Consider the following 22943-nt stretch of genomic DNA (forward strand, 5'->3'; position numbering starts at 1 on the left):
TGCCCTGGTTCAGGCTCCCCAACATCTGCTGGGAGGGAAGGCTTGCATCCCCTCTCAGAAGGGGTTAAGGATGTTCAGCTCCTGGGAGAGGGCACCAGAGCCCTGAGCTGCACCCACAGCTGGGCACCAGCTCCTGGAATGCTGCTGGCCCAGCCTGCACCTGCCTGCTGATAACAGCCACAAAATAAAGTTTATTCCATGTGGTATTGGAGAGTGGTGTCCTTTCTTCTCCCAGCCCCACAACTGTGCTGCTGCCAGCAGCTGGGGCTGGCTCTTCCCACTGGGTCTCAGGGCAGGAAGGGAGGGGATGGATGGGATTCCAAGGGGACCCTAAAGGGGCTGGAGACCCCTCTGAGGGTTTTTAGGTGCCAAACTGCCACCAGTTTCAGGCTGAGGGGTTTCAGCCTGTCCCATTTGCTGTCCCCTGGAGGAGCACAGCCTGACTGCCACGTGTGCCCAGGCCTGTGGTGTCTGCTGGGCTGCAGAGGAAGGGATTCCCTGCAGGGCTCCCTGGGCAGGAGGGACAGACAGGGGAGTCTGGATCACCCGAGGGATTCCTGCAATATCCCCCTGCCAGGGGCCATGGAGAGCTCAGCAGTGATCCCTGCCAGGGCTGTGGGAGGGGGAGCAGAACTGGAAGGGCAGGAATGAGGAAAGTCATGAGTTAAAGACAGTTTAATAAATAAAGCAGAACTGGCACACAAGCCAAGCAAAATAAGGGATTAATTCTCTCCTTCTCATGGGTGGGCAGGGGTCCAGCCATGGGGAACAGAGCAGGGCTCCCTCACATGTAACAGTGACCTGGGAAGACAAATTCTGCAAATCTGAATGTCCCCCTACTTCCTCCTCCTTTCCCTGTAACAGTCCAATAAGGGGGAAAAGAAAAGGAGAACCAACCAAAAAAAGAAACCTACCCAAAAAATTCCACCAAGTGATAAAGAAACCATCACTTGCACTGGCCCAGATGATGCTCAGGCACTCACAGCTCCTGGGCAAGGGGATTTTGGCAGCAGCAGCAGCTCCAGGGATGCTCTCCCAGCAGAGCTCAGGGGTGACCCTGACACGCTGCAGGTCTGGAACCTGGGGTGTCACAGCTGCCAAGGAGGAGAACCCTGGGTGCACCAGGAGAGGCTCCAGCCTGGGGAAGCCTCTTGAACTGCTTAAACTGCTGCCTTTCCACTGCAGGAGTCCTCAGGCCGTGGAGTCTCTGTTTGCTGGGGCTTGGTGCCCTCTCCTGACGGGGCTCGGATGCAGAACGGACCCCGGGGCTCTGGGCGGGGCAGGTCCGGCCGGACACCCGCATTTATCACCGGCAAACTGTTCATGTTCTCTGTTAAAGTATTAACTTTTGTGATTATCCCCTCAAAACCCAAAGCATTTTATGAGTCAGAGAATATTTCCCACCTCTATGATGCTTTTTTTTCTTTTTTGGTCCATGCCTATCCATTTCCATTTCTAAAGCAGGGGTTTTGCTCAGTCAGAAAATCTGTATTCAATTATTAATTATAGTGAGGTTGGACACCCATAAAATCCTCTGCAGAGTCTGTACCCCCTCTTCTCTCCACTTGCCTTTGCATTTGCCCAAGCAGGAGCTCCACAGCTGTGCCACTGCTGGGGATGGCTCAGAGGGTGCTGGGAGTGCCCCAGGAGCTGCAGAGGAGCCTGGAGAAGACTAAAGCCAGACCCAAAGGTCCAGTGCTGGGGCAGGGAGGGAAGCTCAGTCCTCCAGAGCCTTGTGGGGCCTTTCCAGGCCTTCAAACATCCAACATGCACTGATTTCCTCCATGAAGAACAGATAGTGGAGGCATCCACTAATGCTTCCTCTGGAGAGAGGAATAAATAGCCAAGGGAAAGGAGGAGCAGCTGTGTGCCTCAGACATGCCTGGAAAGGGAGCTCAGGGCTGGCACATGAGGTTTTCTGAGCCAGGGGATACTGGTTGGGAAAAGCCATTAGCTCAGTTCTCCCTTAATTACAGTTGTGTGTTTTTAACCAGTGCCTGGGAGCTGGTGTGAGCTGCTGGCCCCAAGGCTCTGTGCACTGGGGAGGTGGGCAGGGAGGGCAGGAGAGCCTGGGGGTGATGCAAAGCCCACAGAAGAGGGCTCTGGCTGCTCTGTGCCAGGCATTTTCTCCCTGCAGAGCCCTGCCTGGGGACAGTGGCACCAGAACCCCGTGGGGCTGTGCCCAGCTCTCTGTGGGGCCACCTGCCCCATGCAAGGCCAGCAGACCCCATGTCCTGCAGACCATTTCTTGCAAACCAGCATTTTCACCACATTAGATCTGTTTCCTTCTCCTTTCTCCTTTCAGAGAAGTCGTGCAGACATGACATAATCTCCAAAGAAACCCATTTCCACCTTTCATCCCCTCCAAGAAGCCTTGGATTCATTGCCTCATCCCCCAAGCCACAGCCAGGTCCCCTCCTGTGCTCCCACTCAGCATCACCCTATGCTGGCTCCTATCAGGACCTCACCTCTTCACACAGAGCTGCATCTCCTGCCCAGGGAGCAGATCCCTGCATGGAAGGTGGGCTCCATGGGGCTGCCACTGGGGTCTGTGCCACCTGCCCCTCCTGCCTGGCCTCTGGGATGGCTCTCCTGGGGCTGTGCTGGGATCTGTCCCCTCTCCTGCTGGAGATCTCTGTGCACTGATGGCCACAAGCCTCCATCCCCCAGCTCTCATTTCAGTCCCAGGGCTGCTGTGGGAGGCACAGGCAGCACAGGGGCTCAGGCTTGTGTTCAGACCCAGACTCTCCTCACACTCCCCACTGCCCCTGCCCCATTTCTTCCCCTTCTGTGATGTCTGCTGAGCCCACCAAAACCACCTCTGACACCCCCTGCTCCAGGCTCCCTTCTGGATTGGTCTAGTGTGGCTTCTTCTGCCTGCCATGCCATGCCATGCCATGCCAGCCCATCCCACCCCAGCCCACCCCATGCCATCCCAGTCCATCCCATTGTGCTTTCCTGCCCAGCCCAGTGCTCCCTGTGTGCCCAAGGTTGGTTTGGGTGGGACTCCATCACTGGCCTTTGGCACTGGGCAAACCAACTAAACCCCCTGAGACCTGTCCCTGCTCAGGAACTGTGGGCTGTGTCTCCTGTTAGAAACAAAGAGATGAGCACTGGACTTGCTGTCCTGCCTGCATGGGAAGATGGTTCAATCTGCTTTCAGTTCCTAGAAGCTCCCTTGCCACGTCACGGCTCTTCCATCGAATGCAGAACTGCTCCTCAAACTCTTCCACCCGCCGCTCGATGTGCCCCAAAAATAAACAACAGAAAGCCCCTTGACCCTGGCTTCTTGGTACAGCCCCGAATTTTTGGAAATGCAGCCTGAGTGGGCGGCAGCACAGGATAAATGGCAGCGAGGACAGAGCCACAGCCACAGCCAGCGGGCAGGGCAGCAGAGGGCACGAGGAAGAGCCACCCCACAGCCACCATGCTCCCTGCAAGGACTGTCCTGCTGCTCACCCTGCTGCTCACCTTCTCCCTGCACCACGCCACAGGTAAGGAACCTCAGGGGCTGCTGCTGCAGGTGAGGGCTCTGAGCCCCCACTGGGGAGGTCAGGCAGGAACCCCAGCAGGGAGTGGGGATGGTGCTGCTGACGGGAGCAGCAACCCCTGCTCAGGACAGGGCAGCACATCCCGGGATGCAGGGATGGATGGAGAAGGTGCTGGGTGCTCTCAGCAAAGCCAGACCTGGGGAGAGGCTGCAGGAGCTTGGAGGAGGCTCTGGCAGGTTCCCCTGGATGAGCAAGGGGGGAGGACATGCAGCTGTTTGGAGCCTTCCAAAACACCCTGCAAGTTGTGCTCCTGCTTTGGAAAGCCTCAAAATCTCATCTCCAGACTGAGCACCCCAGCCTGTGTGCTCTGGGAGCTGCAGCAATCCGGGCTGTGAGGGGCCAGGTGCCAGGCTGTCCCCTGCCCCACCTCTGTCCATGTCCCAGTGCTGAGCTTGGGTGACAAACCCCTGCCATGGGATGCTATGGGAGCTGCTGAGGGGCTCCACAGCCTCTGTGCTGTGTCCCAAACCTGGTCGTGCCATTGTCTGGTGATGCAATTCACAACATCCCCCTTCCCTCCCCAGCCCACTTTGCACCTGTGGAATGCTGCTTTAAATATGCACAGAAACGAATCCGACACCCTCAGGGCTTCTACGAGACATCCAAGGACTGCCCCAAGCCTGCAGTTGTGTGAGTATCCCAGGCTTTGCTCCCCATCTCAGATCTGGGATCCCAGATCTTTTGCTGCCCCATCCCATCCCATCCCATCCCATCCCATCCCATCCCATCCCAGCCCAGCCCCAGCCAGGGGGGATGGTGTAGGAAAGCAGCTCTGGGGGGTGGGCAAAGAGGGGAAAGATGGGTTTTAGTGCTGTCTGCTAATGCTAGTGGTGTGGGAAGACTCAGACACTCACCAGCAGCCCAAGGAGGGCACAGGCTGCTGGAGATGGCTCCAAGCCTTGATCCTGGAAGGGGCTGCAAAAAGGGAGGGGAGAAATAGCGCACAGGAAGGGAATGGCTCATGGTTCCTGTTTTCACTCTTTTTCCTCACTTTCATTCATTGCAGGATTGTGGCTGCCAATGGTGATGAGATCTGTGCTGACCCCAAGAAGGACTGGGTGAATAAAATCATAAAACGGCTTCAAAACAAAACATCAGACCCATCCACCATCTGACCTGCCCATTCAATCTTCCTGTCTCTCGAGGGAGCCAAGAGTGCTGGCAGCTCTTCTCCAGCGGGTGCTGTGGCCGTGGGGTCCCTGCAGGAGGAGCCATCAGGATCAGGTGTCACCGTGCCATGGCCCTGCCAGCTCCCGAGCTCCTCCTGCTGTCACTGCTCTGCCAAGATGTGCCTGTGGAACCAATATTTATAATAAAGACTCTTTGCCACAAGTTGCTGTTTGAACTTCTCCTGATTCTCCAGACCAAGCAGCAGATCCTAACAAACCCAGAAAAAAGCCTTTGCCACAAGCTCTTAATTCTCCAGGAGCAAACTGTGCCTGGTCACAGTGTGCTCCACTGGGCATGTGACAGGGGAGCCAGGCCCTGACCCACAGGTCCAGGACCCATAGATGAGGTTACCTCACCCCCAGGCAAAGCTGTACATGCTCAGGGCATGCTCGCAGCCCCTTGGGCTTTGCAGGTGCTCCAGAATTAAGGGGAGGGTTCTAGGAGAAGATACTGATCTACTAAACCTTAAATAACTTGACAGCTTCCAAATGTGCTGGTGGTCACTGCAAAGTGTCTGAGGGAGATAAGGAGAATGCCCACAGTGCCAGGAGGGTGAAGACAGCACCCTGAGGGTGGACAGAGTTGTCCTGGCTGCCTGTCCCTCTGCAGGGCCACAAAAGGGTGGAAGCACTGCGAGATCAGACATTAAAACCGGGTTACTGGCCCATCTTCTCATGGCGGAGCTGCAAACATACAAGGGAAAACCTCAGAAAGGAGAAAGCAAGGAATGGGGCAAATGATCCTCAACCTAAAGCTTCATCAATGTTTTATGCTCATGCCTAGAAAACACTTCAGGGCTGTATTTTCTAGGACCCTGAATGGCACAGGAAAAACATCCCTAATGACATTTTGGCCCATTTTTGAACTCTAAGCACATGGGAGGAGCAATGGTGGAAGGGGAAGCTGGAACAGAATCAGATACTGGGGGACAAACACCTGGAGCCCTGTGCACCCCCTGTCAGAGAGGACACAGCCTTCCCTGAGGAGCAGAGACTGACAAAGCACACAGCTCCACGCTGGCTCTTGCACATGGATGTGTATTTTAATAAAAATAATTCTGTCAATATACAGCAGAATGTCGATTTCTTTACCATATTTCCAGTATATTTTCATAGGCTTTTTCTCAGTTAAAATCCACCCCCCCAGCCCCTTTTTTGAAGTTTTCATGCGAAGCATCAGATAACTTAATTCACAAATACTAAGCGTAGACTGAACCAATGTGCACAGTTTGTGTAATGTCCACGTAGCCAATGTTGTACCCAAGAGGTGAAACTCCCTTCCAAGGGCCTGGAGAAGCCTGGGGTGGCACAGGGAGCTGTGCCCAGCGGTGGCTGCTCCTCCAGGGCTGCCAGGAAACCTGCGGAGAGCTCGCACCCCGTGCTCCAGAGCTGAGCATTTCATACCTGAGTTTTGAGCAACCAGCAGGAGAGGAGAGTTCACTGTGTGCTGGGCAGGTCCTGGGGCTTGCACTGCTGTGTGTGAGAGCTTCAGGGGCTGCAGCCTCCTCCTGCCTCCCCCACTGCACAGGCAGGACTGAGAGACACAATCCCAATCCAGCGCTGGTGCAGTCCTTGGTCTGGAAGTCACCATACTTGTGGTTTTTAAATTTTCTCTAAAATTTGGATTATCCCCAGAGCTGCTGCTGCTGCTGCTGCTTCTCCTTTCTCCAAGTCTAAGCCTGTGAGAAGCCCAGCTGTGCTCCCTTCTGGCGGAAGGATGTGGCTGAAGTCTTCCCGAGCAAAAACATCCCAGCACACGCCTGGACCCAAGTGGAGTGACCAGAGAAAAGGTGTCTGCCTGGCCATGGGACCTTCAGCAAGGAGCAGAGGTTTGCATGGTCTCCAGGAATGTTTCTGTGGTGATGTGAGTGTAAATTCCACACAGGACTTGTGGGTTTCCTGCGAGCAGGAGAGAGTTAAGCTTCCCTCCTGGAAATAAAGAGCTGGCAGGATGTGTGTGTGCTCCTCAAGCCTGGATGATGCCCTGGCTTGCTGGGCTCTGCTCCAGCTCAAGCTGCAGGCTCTGAGCTTTGGTTTGGGATGTGGGGAGAGGGACAGACATGCCAGGTTCACTCATCCATCACCTGCCAGCTCTTGTTGCAGGGAAGGATGGTGGAGAGCAGCTAGTGCTGTCTATGGAAGAAGTCTCCAGGCTCTCAGCTCCTCCCTTTTCCTCCCAAATCTGCTGTAGCTCCCCTCACATAGCCCCAGCAACACTTCCTCCAGCTCTGCCCCTACACAGCAGATGGGACAAGACTCACAGCCACCTCTGGATCTGAAGGGTCCCAGCAGCACCCAGCGTGTCCCCTGGCACATCTCCATGCAGAAACACCTTGGTACAGCTGGAGACCCAACACTTGCTCTCTACCTGCCCTCTCCTGCCCCACCACTGAGGCTGCTCTCACCCTGGCAGGGCTGGAAGGAAGATGCTCCCCTGCAAAGGGCACCCCTGGTGGAGCAGGAGCCCTTGCTCCTTCTCCCAGGCTGTCACCAGCTCATGGGGCCTCGCTGCACCCAGACTGGAGAGTGAGGGACCTCTGTTCTGCCACAGGACAATTCAAGTCTGCTCTGCTTCTTAAGGGGAGAACTTCTGATCCCATGTGGTGCACCACACAGCTTCATGGCACTTACACACTGCTCTGCAGCCTGGCTGCCACAGGTCACCTTCTCCATCACCCCCAGGGCAGCAGAACTCTGAAATGTGTCTAAGCAACCTGTGCTACAAGTTAACACGGACAGGTACCAAAGCACAGCTGCAATCCAGCCTGGTTTCCTTGCTGAAGGAGGAGATGTTCATCATCCCTGATACCCAAGGTGGAAAACGATACATTCAATCCCTAGAACCACCTCCAGCAGCTCTGGTTGCTCCAGTTTTTCAAGGCTGCCTCAAGAACAAAGCTATTTAAAGAATGGTAAAGATGCCTTAATGAAATGTGAAAAACAAGGACACAGCTTGAAGAGAGACTGAGATGTCACTGTGAAAAAGAGAAGGAAGGATATGGGAAGATCCCAGGTGTAGGTAACCATGAGGAATGATACCAGCAGTTTCTCCTACAGGCTCCACAGTAATACATGGCTGTACTGAAGGACTCCTGGGAGCAGTGATCAGGTTGTTTGAGGCACTTGGAAGAAAAAAAAAAAACCCAAATAATTTTTATAAAAGTAACTTTTGAATTGCCATGTAGCCTCTGGTTAGTTGTACAGCCACATTCAGTGTTACAGACCCCATTTCACTTTAGCTCTGTTTTTAAAAACTACTGCAATAATCCAAGTTTAAGCTAACATGAACCATCAAAGAGCAGCCAGGGAGATTCAAAGGCAAGAGGCTTTGAAATACAACCTGAGAAAAGCATATGAGAAATCCCATCTAGGAATCAGGGGTAGGTTGGGACCTACATCCCACCACAAACATGCTTATCTTCCCCATACTGAGTCATGGCCACATTAGTCAGAATCTGAGTACAAGAAGCAGAAACCACTGGTGAAACCCCCAGAACACTTGGAAGTAAATTAAAAAACCCCAAATAACATCCATCACACATTTCTTGGCACCAAATAACCAGATAGCTAGGAATATCTCTTGGTTGGGTTTTTTTTTTTTTGGTAGACTGACTCTAGGACAGTCAGCAAAGCTTTGCTGAGAGACCAAATGGGGCATTAATACGACACATGATGAAGAGACTTGGCTTAAAGAAACCACAAAGAGAAGGAACAAAAAACCCTCAGAAAGATAAAGATGGTGCTGCTATGAAGATGAGAGAGAGGTCTGACTGCAGCCAGACTGCTGCAAGTGGTGACCAACAGCAGAGGAAGCTGCTAAAAGGGGAAGGCAAAGCAAGGTCCTGGAGTACCTCAGCACCCAGAATGAGCCCAGCAGTGTGCTGTCAGCCTAAGGAATGGAAAGCCAGCAGGAGAGTCCCACCAGGCAGAGTTCACTTGCTGCCTTGGCACATTTGGGACCTGAGGCTTTGGGAAGGAAACCTTCCCACTGAGTTCTCTCTGCACCTGCAGCAAGGCAAGGACAGCAGGCTGGGCTAAGATCCATCAGCAGAGCTGGCAATGAACAGATGAGCTGTCAGGCACATGAGCTGTTCCTGGAGAGGAGCTGGAAGAGAAGCCCCAGACTGGCAGGTTGAATTCTGCTTGGTGCAGCTCTCTGCTTCTGTCTCCCTGGAAGAAAGGCTGTGGTAGAGCTCCCTCTGCTTTTTGCAGCTGTCCCAGTGATCTGATTAAAGCATCTCCTGCAGCTCTAAACCTCCTGTTTTCTTTTCACTGCCCCTACACACTGCACACCTTCACCAAAAGGCAGGGATAATGCTCCCAACCACCTCCAGCACCATCTGCACATTCACTGCCACAGCCTGTCCTGGCACCTGCCCCCTGCTCTGCCTTGATTTCAGACCTCATGTGCCAGCTAAAATCCATCCTGCAAATCCAGAAAATCCTTAAAGCTTTGGGCTGCTGCTACTTTCCCTCTCAGTGGCACACAAACTCTCTTGGTGCTTGAAGCCCTGGCACAGGCTGACCTCCATTTCAAGGACAAACCTCAACAAAACCTGTTCATCTTTCATTGACCTTCCAAAAAAAATTTGTGAACAGCAGTAAAATTCATGTTTGGTTTGAGCTCCCTTGGGTCCTCCCCAGAGCTACTGATCTAAAATTAATTTGGTGCAGAACCTGCCAGGTTGAACCTGCCATCTCCTAATGGTACAGCAGAGGATTCAAAGCACACAGTGCTGCCAGGCAGCCTGGCCAGGTAAGAGAAGCTCAGAAACACTCCCAGGTGGTCTGAATGCTTATTAGCACTCAAGTCCCTAAGCCTGGCACACAGCACGGACACATTAGTCCATCTTACTCAGAGGTTACTCACCCACAGATCCTTGCTGGTCTCTTTTGGGATTGGAACTTTGATAATTATCTTAATAATCCCTAAAGAAACATTGCTGCTCCTTTCTGAATGGCTCAGGCCCCACAGAGCTGGTACTGACCCCAACCTGCAACCTGACCTCAGTTTGTCCCACCTGCAAGGACGAGCACAGCTCAGACCAGGTTTCTCCAGGCACTTCCAAAATTTAGAAGTGCTCATTTAGATCAGTGTTACAGAGGTGGGAGAGGGCAGGAAATACTGTTATTACTGAGTTAGTGGCAGAGCCCTCCTCCATGGAGAAAAATGGGGGATTTGTTATTTAATGAAAAATTGTCAGCCCACCAGGGCATCGCCCACGGATGTTTCTGGCCAACTCACATGAGCTGGTTCTACCATACAGTGGCAGATGACTTCACTTCACATTCATCAGTCCTGTCCCTCCAGCTGTTCAGAGAGCTAGATTTAACTCTTTCTCAGGGCTGTGAGATGCTTCTACAGCACAATCACCAACACAGGCAATGTAAATCTTCTACTCTTCCCACTCACAAAGCCAAGATTGAGAGCCTTGGGCTCTGAAGAGAGACACCATGAAGGACCAGGTTCCTCCAGTTTCCATCATTAGTGTGTGACAGGACCTACCTCACCTGAGGGGCTGTATGGTGTGTGTGGCTGGGACCGAGTCTGTGGGCAATAAATACATCAATGACTTTGTGGAGGTGGAAGAGACCTTTTTAATAAACATGATTCAAATAAAAAAAAAAAAAAAACCCCTCTGAACTGCCACTGTGAGAAGAGTTCTGATTACTAGCACGGATGATGCTGTATGTGCACGATGGAGGGAGAAGGGAAGAAAAGAACAAGCTGTCACCAACTTGATGAGCTTCCTCAGTAAATCAGCATAAACCAGCTCAGCAAAACTCTCCAGATAAAACATGGGTGGAACCATGAGAAACAACTCAAATCAAAACAAAAAGAGAAAAATCCCTACATCAGAAGGTGCTACATTAGAATAACCAGCGAAATACTGAGCGCCGCCGGAGCCGCGGCAGCAGCGGCAGGGAGATGGCTCAGCCCTGCCAGACTCCCCGGGGTCACAACAGCCACACAGCGAGGGACTCGCTCCGTCCTGGCACGGGCAGTGTGTGTGTGCTACAGGGGCTTGGTGGCAGGGAGGTGGTGGTGCAGAGTGGCAGCAGCAGAGGGTGAAGGGCAGCACTCCACGGCAGCTCCTGTCAGTGCAAATAATCGTCCACTCTGGCGAAGGAGCAGGAGCCCAGCCCCACGCGCGCCATGAGCCGCAGGCACTCCGAGGCCTGGCCCAGGGCGAGCATCAGCGGGGGCTGCTTTGGCAGGTTCTGAGATTCTGTGGGGACAAAGAAAAAGCTGCTCAGAAGAGGTTCAGGCTGGTGCTGCCTCACCTGCACCCCGGCCTCTCTCTGTCCCAAGTCCAGATCCCTGGCAGAAGGTGCTGGTTCTGCAAGGAAGCTGCTCCCAAATACTGCCAGCTCCGTGCTGCTGCTGCTGCTGCTGCTGCACACGCCAAGCAGCCATGACACATCCCACAGCTCAGCAGGGCCTTTGAGAGAGTGCTGCTGTGCTGGCCAGAGCAACAAAATGGCAACGTAGCTACTGCTGATGCTGCTTGCCAGAAAACTCTTAAAACATGAGATATCAAAGCATGGAGGAATAAGTAAAGGCAGGAGGATCTGGTCCCAGCTGGAGGCAACCTCTCCATTTCTCCCACTTGTGCAAGGCTGCACAGCAGCCCAGGACCTGGATGAACTCACTCCCTCACCACCATGCCTTTACAGTGACATGTTTTCTGAGGGAACCCTCAGCTGAGCTACACTTGGTGCCTGGTAACCTGTGTGATGCAGCATGTCCAGACACCACATCTCCCTGGTGACAACTTGTCCATGCTCCTCAAAAAGCTCCTGACTGTCAGGGGAAAGGACTCTCCTTCCCAAAACATGCAATTCCTGTTTCTCTGCTCAGTCAGAACATGAACCCTCATGGCCATGTCCATCAAGTTGTTCCTTTCCCCAGAAGAAAATCTCTAAATCTCCTTCTGGAACATTCAGTGTGAGAGACACAGACCCCCATAGGAAATCTGCCTGGGCACAGGGAGCCAGACTGTGCAAATGCATTCCCTCCTAGAAAATATGATGATATCAGGGCTGAACTCTGCTAATCCATACAGCTGGAAAAGAGCCCTGGTAAAGTCCACAAAATGGTTCAGGTGGGTTCAGATCATGAAGGGAGAGGGGTAGGAAATGCACCAAAGAGATCTCAGTTTCTTCAGTAAGCAGGGGTGGAAAACCCTGACGTGCATCCTTGGGAGCAGCACTGAGGAACATGCAGGGAAGGGAGTCAAAATGGGAGTGTATCAGAGGATCTGTACTCTGCAGGCTTCCCTCCTGCTCCCCTTCCTGCATTACTGCCCTGACAGTCCCCAGCAAGAGAAACAAAGGCCAAAGCTAAACACAAATATTTCTGACAGGCTTGCCTGCCACAGGACAGCCCCTGAGAGCAGGTGTGTCTGGGGAAACACTCCCACAGGAAGAAGATCTTACCCAAAATAGCACTATTGAGAGCAGCACACACAGGTTCCCTCTGGATTGGGTCCAGCTGTTGGCCGACAGGGCAGTTCCAAGGGTCTGAGTAAGCTAACAAGCTAAAGGCATCCTGGGAGGGAACAGAAAGGCACAGTGAGATCAGGAGGGCTGCAAACACACAGGAAAACCACCAAGTCCAGCTGGGGCACCTCCTGCAGTCACCATGATGAGAGGTGCCTACCTCCTGCAGAGAAATGGCCTTTTTATTCTTGGCAGCAGGGGACCACAGTGGGCCACCAAGACAGGAGGTTAGAGAGGGTGCCCCCTCCACCTGACAGGGGAGCCAGCATGGGAAGGCAGGTGGAGTGAAGAAGAGCATGCAGTTGCTCCAGGAAGCCAGGCAGGAGCTGTATTTCTTCTCTCTTGTGCTGAGAACTGGGTGTAGATGCTCTACAGTCATGTTTTGATCTCTGATCCCCATGTAAGTCCCTTCTTGCTCAGCAGGTGCAGAAGTGGGGGCTACTCAGGTGTCTGCAAGGGAACCCACAACCCCAGAGCTGGCCCAGAGAACTGCTGCAATGCAGCACAAGGTCCAGGTTTACCTGAAGCATCTTTTTGTGCATGGTGTTCTTCCCATACTCTCTGCAAAGCTGCTCGCTCAGGATCTGCAGCTCCCGCCCAAACTGGATCATTCTCTCTGTGGCAGCGTGGTTCCCTCCACAGAGCTGCCTCTGGGGGCAGCTGTCTTCTAAGGAGAAGCAGTGGAGAAGGAACAATCATCTTGCATTGCCCACCAATGCCCACTGTGTGTCAGGATACCCTTCTGCAGCAGGTATCTGCTTCCTGCCCTAAGATTATCCCGGTGGAAGCTTTCTCTGTGTGATCCCTGCCCTACAACAGCCAGCAGTGGGTTTGTCACAGTGCCTGGTAGATACAGGGAAGATCTGAGCTCTGTTTAATACCTGAGAACTACCTAAAAATCAAGTGTCCTGATAAAATCCTGGGATCTTGCCTGTAACCAATCTGTTACCCTTTCATGTGTGTAACACGGGGTATATAACCCAGAAACCCTTGGTCTAACAAATCCTGGACTCAGAGAGGCCAACACCACCAGCTTCCCAGTATTAGTGGCCACAAGAGCCTTTAGAACTGGATGAATCAGTTTCAGAGGCAGTGTAGCTGCTTCATCTGCTCCCTCCTGGCCAAAGCACCCACAAACAAGACAGTCATGGCTGCCAGCTGAGCTGAGGCCACCCTGCAGCTGGACATGCCCAGCCTGGCACAGGAACACCAGCTCAGCTGGCACACCACCCAGCTCAGCTCCCCACAGGCACTTCTGCCAGGACTGCTCTGAGCTCAATTCCATGACCAGCACGGAACAAACCTTTGACTCCTATTGTTTTCCCTGCTCCAAAACACCACCAGCACTGCTGGGAGTCTATGAAAAGCCAGACCTAGTTTTAGCTCCAGGATAGATTAATTTTCCCCATGAAGCAGCCCAAAGTACATGCTTTTCCCCGACAATCCAATCAGAGTTTTAACTTTTGACACCAGCTCCTATTTCCCTTTACCCCTCCTGCCCCTGAGGACCTACCCATGCTGGACTCATCTGTCTGCAGGATCTCCTCATGTTTGTAGGTGCCATTCATTATCCTGGTGGATGAATTCTCCAGGACTCCGTTGGGGTAATGCTCAGCCTCCATTTCCATCTCGCTGTCACTGAGGTGAAAGGAGGGAAGAAAGGTCACATGTCTACACTAAAAAGGGAAGAAATGAAGAGCTTATGTGCCAAACAGTGCCCAGCAATGACCAGCACACCAGAAAAGGTCCAGATGGACTGCAGGGAGCCAGATGGTCCAAGTCAGTGCAGCAGAAGTTGTTTTAGGCTTCTGAAGACAATTTATGAAGCAAGTTTCTGTTCCCTAAGTGCCTGTCATAATTCCAGGTGCAGAACATTTTGCATCTGCCCTTCAGGAAGTGGTGATCCTTGGGATAGTAAACAGCAGCCAGGTAAAAGATAACACACTCAGAGACTGCAGGAGGGAAATCTTGGCTGTGATACATCCCCAGTCCTTGCAAACAGTGCACCACTGAGCGCTTAAATGCCCAAGACAGCAGGCTGACTGAGACTGCTGATTAACTACTGATTAACTGAAATTATGAGAAAATCTTACTGGAACATGGGTTCTACATTTGAAAAAAAAAAAAGAATGACAAATCCAGCATCATTAAATGATTCTGGTAAATTGAGTCTGAACAAGTGTTTCTCACTCAGTTACATGCCAGGTGGCTCTCCAGAGGTCACAACTGAGCCTACAAACTGCCCTGCAAGCTGTGCTCAGCACAGCACTTGAAGAATGAGTGCCAGCTGTAATTAGCAAGAGATTCCTTTAATCACAATGACACCCTCTGCTCCACTGAGGCCTCAGACAGCCCTGCAACAGCAGTGTGGAGAGTGAGCCCAAAGGAAGCTCAGTTTTCAGCACAGCTCACTCTGCTCCACACTCCAGAAAAGGCAGCAGTGACTGCACTGAACTGCTGGATCACCTGTGGCTTCCTGGAGAAGAGAGGCTCAGTCTGACCTGCTGCCACAGCACAAAACAAATCACTGCTGGCTCAGAGGCTCACCTGGGAGGAACAGAGCAACAGGCAGCCCAAGGAAATGACACAAGAGGGCAATGCACCAAGCCACTGTGGCCTGAGCTGCTGCCTCACAGGACAGGGCTGGAAAGCTGCTCAGCAGGCACAAGTGCCTGGCTGAGACAGCAGAAACAACACCAGGCTGACTGGGAAAGCTTCTGGGTAAACTATCACACTGGGATCCAAAGGCATCAGTGTAATGGGACAGCTTGCTGCCTGAAACAAGAGCATCATAATATTCCTTATGAGATGAACCTCCAAGGGGCAGGGAAGCCAGAACAGGTTTGTGTGTGCTGGGTAGATATTGTAGATAACAATATTCCTCAAAAGGGCAGGACAGATCCCTTCTGGCTCCTTAGAAAGCAGACTGAGACTTTTCTCACCATGCCATCCCCCCTCAGGTGTCTCCAGAGGAAAAACAATACCTGGTTTCTTGATTACTCGTACTACTGTGCTGCTGAGATTTGGTAGAATCTGTGGAATTGGACTCCGAGTAGTTCACAGATGAAGGGGAAGAGGAGGAGGAAGATGAAGATGATGAACTCAGTGTTGGGTATTTACTGTGACTCTGTTTGCTTTTTGTGGACATGACTCCATTGCTACAGGTTGGACTATCTGCTCCTGAAAGCCAAGAAGAAAGAAAAATGAGACCACACTGACAGTGTCACTCTGTTGTGGCCCCAAAGGAAGAAAGCAAAGTAAGACTGCAGACCTTAAATTATGGTTTATCATTCTTAAATTCAGTGGGGTTTAGAGAAGACACATCCACCTCTGACATCTGCTCTCCTCATGTGGAGACACAGGACCCACTTACTGTCGGGGTCTCTAGCTGCTCAGAGTGACCCCGGGAAGAGTTTGAAAGTCTCTTTTCCCAGCCCGGCGCTTGAAGAAGGAGTCAGGGCTCTTCATTTCCCGGTCTCAAGGTTGTTTATTGTATCTTATCTATAAAATTCTTTCTCCTGCCCTGCTGAGGTCTGTCCAGCAGGACAGTTCCAGGTACTCTGCCTGTCCCCGGGGCAGTGTTACGTCTTTACACTAAGAACTACGTATACCATGTTTACAATTACTTTCCAATACCTATCACCTATGTTAGACAGTGAGCTTCTACTCTAAACCAATCCAAAAGTGCCAACATCCCAGCAGAAGATGGAGGCCAAGAAGAAGAAGGAGAAAGGCTGGACACACCCAGCTCCCTCCATCTTGTCTCCTGAACCCCCATACCAAAAACCCCAAAATCTACTTTTCCACCCTGTGATAACTTCACTATTATTCTACCTAAACTGTTTTGGCTTGCTGGTCTTCATATAAAGTTGGTAATTTGCTCCACAGGTCGCAATCAAACCCACAGGTGTTTTGGGCTCTGGGCTGGCAGGGGTCTTGGCCATCCTGGACAGCCAGAGGGATGTTCTGGCTTCCCACAACTTACCAGTACTGTGAAGGTGTGAGTTGCTGGATCCATGCCTGGGGCTCAGGCTGGGGGAGCCGGGGTAGCTGTCCTGGGAGCGGGGGCTGCGGGCGCTGAAGCAGCGCACCTCGCTGTCCGTGCCGTTCACCATCTCCACGAACTGCCGGCACCTGGGTTCATGGAGCAAGAGGGACAAAGGGGGCGTGACAGCCAGCATGCTCTGCACTCAGCCTGCCTCAGGGCCCCACTGGGCAACTCCTAGAAACTTTCAAAAAGACATTTCAGGCTCCTGGTGCCTTTGTATTGTGAGTGCTCTGATGATGCTACAGAGGGAGGAGTTTGGAAAGTTCGCTTTTGATGCTAATGGATGGTGAGATATTCCCAAAAAAGCAAGTTTAATTCCACTGTGCTAAGAAAAAACTGTTCCTTGGCAGCTTTCACCTCCAGCTCTTCTGCAGGTACTCAAATCTCGGGTTTTCTGTGATTGAAATGGCTCCTAAGGTATTAAAAAGTCTCTTTCCCAGCCACACGACTGAAGAAGTTGAGATTCAGTTGTGGAGGGGTTTTTTCAGGGGGAAGGTACTAAATCTGTCAAATACCATCATTCCTTCACTACTCCACCAACCTAAAAATACTGGCGGCCAATGGAAAATAGAGAAGGAAGAGTAAAAAAATGCAATATCCACAGTGACAGTGAGGACAGCTCCTCATTTAGCTTTACTGGGAATTGTCCTCATATGTCTCAGAAGTCTGGGGGGAACCACTCTGTACAGCTGGGAGAACTGGGACACTTCTTCCTTTAATCTCTACCCCAGACAGCCTTTTCCACACATCTGCCTTTCTAGGAACCTTCACAGTGACTGACACTGCTCCAACACTGCAAGATCCTCACAAGGCCAGTAAAGAAACTCCTCTGAAGGAATTTCTGGCAGTCAGCAGAACTAAAATTCACCCACCTATGTATGACCTCATGAGACAAAGCTATACTGGGTCTGAGCAGCAACAAAAGGGCTACATCTACAAGCACTGTGCAAAGGACTCCCAAAGGGAGCTCAAACAGTGTGAATTCAGAGCAAGGTGTGCAGCCAGACTTGGATGTTTAGCTAGGTTCTTATTCCTTCCTTCATTTACACATTTCAGCATTAGGGAGCATAAAGCTTTTCATACTTACTTTAACATGAAGAGCAGGTTGGGGTTATGTTCTAGGAGGCCAGGATAGAGCTGTTGGGTGGCTTCTATAGCCTCTCCCACTCTGCCTGCTAATACTAGCTTCTGTACTCCTGAAAGCAAAAGAAGACCTGGTGACACACAGGACCAGCCCAGAGGAACAGCCAAAAGAGCTGTCCCATCCATTCCATCCAGGTCCCCACAACCATCTTGCACAAGGGCTTGGGAGAGCTGGAGACTATATTTGGTTTATTATGGATCAGGGGGAGGAAAACCCTGTGAAAATGTGAAAGGATCTTTTAGTAGCAAAAAGCCATCAAGAATAGAAGGATCTGAAGGATGAAGAAGGTGGGTTGGGGTGCTCTTTAGTCACAGAGCTCTGCAGCAATGGCAACAAAAACAGGACATGCCAACTGGATGGAAACAAGGAGGCTGCTGGAGAAGTGACAATTTCAGAGGGCAAATTCCTAGGTCACCCTCATATCACATTCTCTGTCTTGCTCAAACATATGGCTCAGTATGAGATAAATGGAGTACTCTTAGAGGGTCAGTGGTCTTAAATCACAGCACTGCTTTCACAATATTCCTACCACTAAGCAGAAGTAATTATATCAACAAAACTATGTTCCTGCAAGGCCACCTCAATGCGTTCCCAGAGAAGTACCAGCTACTGACTGCACTAGAAACAGCTCAGTGACTTGTACACTTCTAGGAGGTGGACACTTATGCTGAGTGTTCATGTCCCATATAAGTTCCTTCAGCAAGTCAGAAGACACAAGTGCAAGACTCAACCCGAGACCCCTGAAAGCTCAGAGAATCTACAGGGACTCACATTTCGTTTTTCTAAGCATGCTTGGAGATAAAAATTAAATGTACTTAAAACTAAAACTGCATTGTTTTTCCAGTACTCCTTATGAACAGCAGAGGGAAGGTTTGGAATGGCCCATGAGGTGCTTTGCAAGCAGGGCCTCTGATAACAACAGGCTGTGGCTTTTGCAAAGTGTTGGAGCAGTTGGAAGCCCAGTCTGGCAAATCTTCATTAACGATGCCAGTAACAAACTGCAATGACTTGTCATGTCTCCCACTTCTCAGTGTCTATCTGGTTGTTATTATAGCTGAAATCTGGAACCAAAGCCGTGGCTCTCACACCAACACAAGAGCTCTCATTTCCCTCTCTTGCACGTCCATTTTCTCGTCTCGCTGCTTCTGACAGCTCTGCTTTGCCTTGTTTGGCAACTCTCACAGATGTCATTCCCTTTTATATTTCCCCCTCTTTTTGTTTCCCCATCTGTGTTTTCCTCACACCTTTTATTGAAGCCCCAACTTGAGGGCTCTGTATTCCTTCCCTCCATCTGCCTTGTCACCTGTCCTCAGCCAAAGGAGCCCGCAGCATCTCGTGTGTGTGTCTCCCTCCTGCCAGGCTCTGCCAGCTAAACCACAGCACTGGGAGCACTGCTGGGGTCAGGGCTGCATAATGCATGACCTGGAAAGCACCAAGCCCATCAGCACTAAGAGGCAGCAACTGCAAGTTATTTAAGAGCAGAGTCCCCAGATGACCCTGACTGCTGGCTAAGCACATGCAATGTATGGAGAGCAAGCCACAAAGGGCACAATGCTCTGGTACGTGACAGTCACACGAGCAGCAGCTCACAAAGGGAAGGGAAATGTACAGGCATGTGGCCTGTATTCAGCAGCCAGGAGAATGCAGAAAACACACCAATGTTCTGCCATTCTGCAGGCTGAGCCTGTGAATAGAAAAGTTTTAAAAAAAGGTACAGCAGGAGAAAGCTGCAAGCCTTATTCTGTAGGACCAAAAGTGCTGACAGCCCCAGCAGCTGAGAGATGAGCCACCTGGGAGCAAACAGCAGCAACCAAAACAGACACAGAACACAAATTCTTCACCCAGTGTGAGCTTAACATGTTGGCTGTGAATTTGAAAACCCTTCAGCATGTAAAAGTTACCTGAAATCACAATGTGCAGAGGGATTGGAAGAGTCCTTAACTGGGAGCTCCAGTGAAACTAAATGGATGTGTCTGAGTCCCTGTGCCTGGGCTGATGGACCTGCCCCTGCAGCACCAGCCTGCAGTGAGGAGCTCACATCCCAAGGGATCTCTGGTGCACAACGACCTCAGCTCAGGTAAAGGCTAAGCAGAGCAGACAGGGACAGGAAGAACAGGGCAGTTCTCCAGGCAAAGATGGCAGAAGGTGGAGAGCAGGCAGTGGTGATGGGAAAAGTGCTCCTAGCAGAGACTCCCAAGCTCTGCTCCAGGCCAGAGTGCTGTGCACAGCTCTGTACTCTCATGCTTCCACAGCACTCACTCCTCTGCAGAGTCCCCAACAGAACACACCTGAGGAGTGACACCTGAGAGACTTACTTTGTCTATTCTTTATTGAGGTCTGCTCTTCCTGGATTGTGGTGTCTGTGACTCTGGCAAAGGCAGTTGCTGTTGAACAGTACCCATGATGAACCAAATAGGACGAAACCATACTAGAAAAAAAGAAAATACAAAGAGATGACAAGGTACAAGTGAAACAGAGTCATCACACTGGAGCAAAAAGAAACCAACACAACAGAAGTTGCAATTTCACTGAGAAACTCAGCTTGCTTAGGACATAACCAAGGTTCTCCTTCTGGGTCTAAACTGTGTGTATTTACAAGACAGGCACCTGGTCCTCTGCAAACAGGAGTGGGGCTCTAAATTCACTTTACAGAGTGGAAAAAAAAAGAAGAATCTCAATGCATATACAGTATTTATTTATGACTGCTGTCCAAGGGTCACTTGGACTCAATACTGTGTTACTGCAGTGACATCCTATAGAGACATAAATATGAACCTTAGAGAGGTTCATGGCTTTCAAGCAGATCTTAAAAAGAAGAAAAGATTCTGGTCCTGAATTTCTTCCATCACTTATTTGCCAGCAATTGTATCTTTAGTAGTTCAATCTCCTTATGAATTCTGCACATTCACAGATACTTTAATCTGGTGACTGTCAGAATTTATTTAAAAAACATTAACACTCTTTGAAGCTGTATTTTTAAAAAATCTTGGGGGAGGGAGGAGTATCACTGTCACAAAACAAATACAACAAAACCATCTTCCTGAACAGACCATTTCTAACACACTTGTGCCTTCCTAGGACACAGTGACTCAATGTTAATGCTCACTGGATTTTAACAAAATCTAAAAAGCCAGCAACAGGATTTCAAAGCTTCTCATGAATCTCAAAACAGGCTTCTCACGATGAAGCTGGCATTGATCTGATCAAGCCACAGCTCAAAGCACACACTCAACTTGGCTACTTTCAGCACAAGAAAGAAGTATTTTATGAGTCAGCAATCATTCTTAGGCATAACATTGTAGGCAGGTGTGTAATTTTTGGAAGTTGTTTTAAATACAAGTGCTTCTGCCCAAGAGCTCTATAGGAGGAGCTCCAGAGTGGTGACCCTGACAACTCCACCGTGCCCATCAGAAGAAAAAATTCTGGAGAACACAAGGAACAAATACAGGGATAAACTGGTCCCACTGCAGCAGAATCAACAGCTCTTGTTAAGGGAGGTCCTGACTCTCTAATTTGGTCCTATTTTGGAAGGCAAATAACAGCATCAATAACATTCCTGACCTCTGACAACTCCTGTCAACTGCTCTCATCAAGTTCCACTCAATCCCTTTTGCAATGAGAAGTGCTTTCAATATTCATTAATTTATAAAGTGCCATAAATGTGCTTCCAGTTAGGTTTGGAAGCCTTTGGTTTAGGCTGTTTCTTGCTCTTTCATTTCTGAATTCAGCTGGCTTACACACCAGCTTTTCTCCTGCATTAGGAGTGTTTATGGTGTCTTCCCCCTCCTGCAATGTATCACCCCAAAATGTATATCCTTCCATTCCTACAAGCTTTCTCCAGGCAATCTTTGGCTGAAAACTTTTCCCACATCTGCCACATTTGAAACAGCAGCAATCTACACAGGAAAAACTTAAACAACCGAACAGAGGATAAAACTATTTGAGCAAAATGCACAGAGTGGCAACTTTTGCCACAAGAGAGCACAAATTAGCATTTAAGAAGTATTTAAAGCCTACCAAGAGGGAAGAAGCTGAACAGCAAGGCAGTGACTTACTTCTGCAGCATGGCTTGCCACTCTCCCAGCCTGTCTCCTATGGGAAACCGCTTAATGGTGCTCTGGATCTTCGCCCTCCACTCCCTCATGTAGTCCTCAATGTCAAACACAAAGGGCTGCTGCCCAAAGTTGGCATCCACGATCTCTCCTGGAGTCTGGAGACCCACTGTAGGGTAGAGGTTTGACTGGGAAGGAAGAAAAACAAACCTGTATTAAACACAGCTGTCTCCTCCTGGTTCCAGTTATGTGGTTTGGTAAAACCAAAGAGCTGCTCTTTATACTGAAATAAATATAATGGAATTGGGAGAGGCAACAGCCCTTTGGGTACTTCTCAAGAAATCCTGTGACTTATTGTGCATTTATGAAAAGTTATTGCATCAAACCAGAACAATGGGTTCAATCCCCCAGCAGCCTGGGATCAAGGCCATGACTGCTGTGTGTGGATGGCACTTCTGGCTTAGTTTTCTACAATTTCTACCAAGCTTCAAGAGCCAGCAGATAATATAACAAAAAACAGCAATAACAACAATATTAATAACAACAACAACAATAATAAATAAATAAATAAAAATAAATGAGAGGTGTATCATCTCAATCAATGGATCTGTGTATTCCCTCCTGTTTCAACTCAACTCTTTTATTCCTTGGAAATTGTTATCTCAGTCTTGTACACCTCTGATGAAAAGGGAACAGACAGTGGTGGAGCTCTGAGGCTAGGTCTTTGATGATCCCAAGATCCCAAGACATCCACACAAGAAATTACACTACTGATAGATTAATTTCATTTTCAGAATAAGTCTACAGATCCAAATGGAAGCTTTGACCCATCAACAGGACATGAGGAAAATAAAAAGGTTACCACCATAAGTGTCTCTAAAATTCAGCCACTAATTTGCTTTTAAGGATGATTTAATTAAAAATAGGAGTTCAAAGTGTATCAGAAGTTCTCTGAATTCATGCTATATTAAGAATAAGCTTATGGATACAAATGGAATCCCTGAGCCCACTTAAACGTTGGGAAAAGAGAAACAGCATCAGAAGAGGTACAGGGATGCCTGGTTCTCATCATTGAGCACATTGTTCAAAAGCATGTTCCAGTCACTGTCAGGTTACTGCTGTGCAGCACAAATTACTGTGCTGTTTGCAAACCAGACACAAACCACGAATTCAAACTTCCTGCTCACACTCGTGCACACCCACGCACACTCGTGCACACCAAAATCACATTTTTCAAAAGCATGTTCCATTCACTCTCAAGTTACTTCTGTGCAGCACAAATTACTGTTCTCTTTGCAAAGCACACAGAAGCTTCACGAATTCTCTGCTCCACAGCATGTGCTGAGAGTCTGCAGGCTGGGGAAGAACTTTCTCTCATGCCACTCAGGAACTGTTTGGTGTTGGGTTTTTTCCTAAAAACTTTGCCCTAAAACAGTGGAGCCAGAAATGGACACTGGGCAAGGCACAGGGACACCT

The 22943-nt window shown here is 50.0% G+C and overlaps 2 protein-coding genes across 3 annotated transcripts in view; one reads left to right on the top strand and one right to left on the bottom strand.

The window, feature by feature from the left end:
• The first annotated feature begins 3427 nt into the window (after positions 1-3427).
• LOC102033210 (C-C motif chemokine 3-like) lies at positions 3428-4666 on the top strand. The gene is made up of 3 exons (XM_005422764.1): positions 3428-3494; positions 4076-4181; positions 4558-4666. The coding sequence occupies exons 1-3, from the start codon at positions 3428-3430 to the stop codon at positions 4664-4666; spliced, it is 282 nt and encodes a 93-aa protein (XP_005422821.1).
• A 1078-nt stretch (positions 4667-5744) lies between these two features.
• The window catches only part of RANBP10 (RAN binding protein 10), a 61754-nt gene continuing 44555 nt past the window's right edge, over positions 5745-22943 (bottom strand). Inside the window, exons 5-13 of one of the 2 annotated variants that reach the window (XM_031058428.1) lie at positions 21471-21655; positions 19731-19843; positions 17359-17467; positions 16209-16357; positions 15208-15403; positions 13737-13861; positions 12745-12887; positions 12161-12272; positions 5745-10950 (exon numbers count right to left, since the gene is read on the bottom strand). In XM_031058428.1, the coding sequence (XP_030914288.1) occupies positions 10820-10950; positions 12161-12272; positions 12745-12887; positions 13737-13861; positions 15208-15403; positions 16209-16357; positions 17359-17467; positions 19731-19843; positions 21471-21655 (1263 nt within the window). In that variant the 3' untranslated portion in view covers positions 5745-10819. Of the gene's footprint in view, positions 10951-12160; positions 12273-12744; positions 12891-13736; positions 13862-15207; positions 15404-16208; positions 16358-17358; positions 17468-19730; positions 19844-21470; positions 21656-22943 lie in introns of both variants that reach the window. The other variant, XM_031058427.1, reaches the window with a different exon arrangement.

Source organism: Geospiza fortis, unplaced genomic scaffold (assembly GCF_000277835.1).
Source record: "Geospiza fortis unplaced genomic scaffold, GeoFor_1.0 scaffold97, whole genome shotgun sequence".
Taxonomy (NCBI): domain Eukaryota; kingdom Metazoa; phylum Chordata; class Aves; order Passeriformes; family Thraupidae; genus Geospiza; species Geospiza fortis.

What these genes read in the sequence shown, in the direction of transcription:
- LOC102033210 (XM_005422764.1), top strand. Translation starts at nt 3,428, where the DNA reads ATGCTCCCTGCAAGGACTGTCCTGCTGCTCACCCTGCTGCTCACCTTC. An exon ending in CTCCCTGCACCACGCCACAG is followed by an intron (nt 3,495 to 4,075) that starts GTAAGGAACCTC and finishes TTCCCTCCCCAG; the next exon opens with CCCACTTTGCACCTGTGGAA. An exon ending in TGCCCCAAGCCTGCAGTTGT is followed by an intron (nt 4,182 to 4,557) that starts GTGAGTATCCCA and finishes CATTCATTGCAG; the next exon opens with GATTGTGGCTGCCAATGGTG.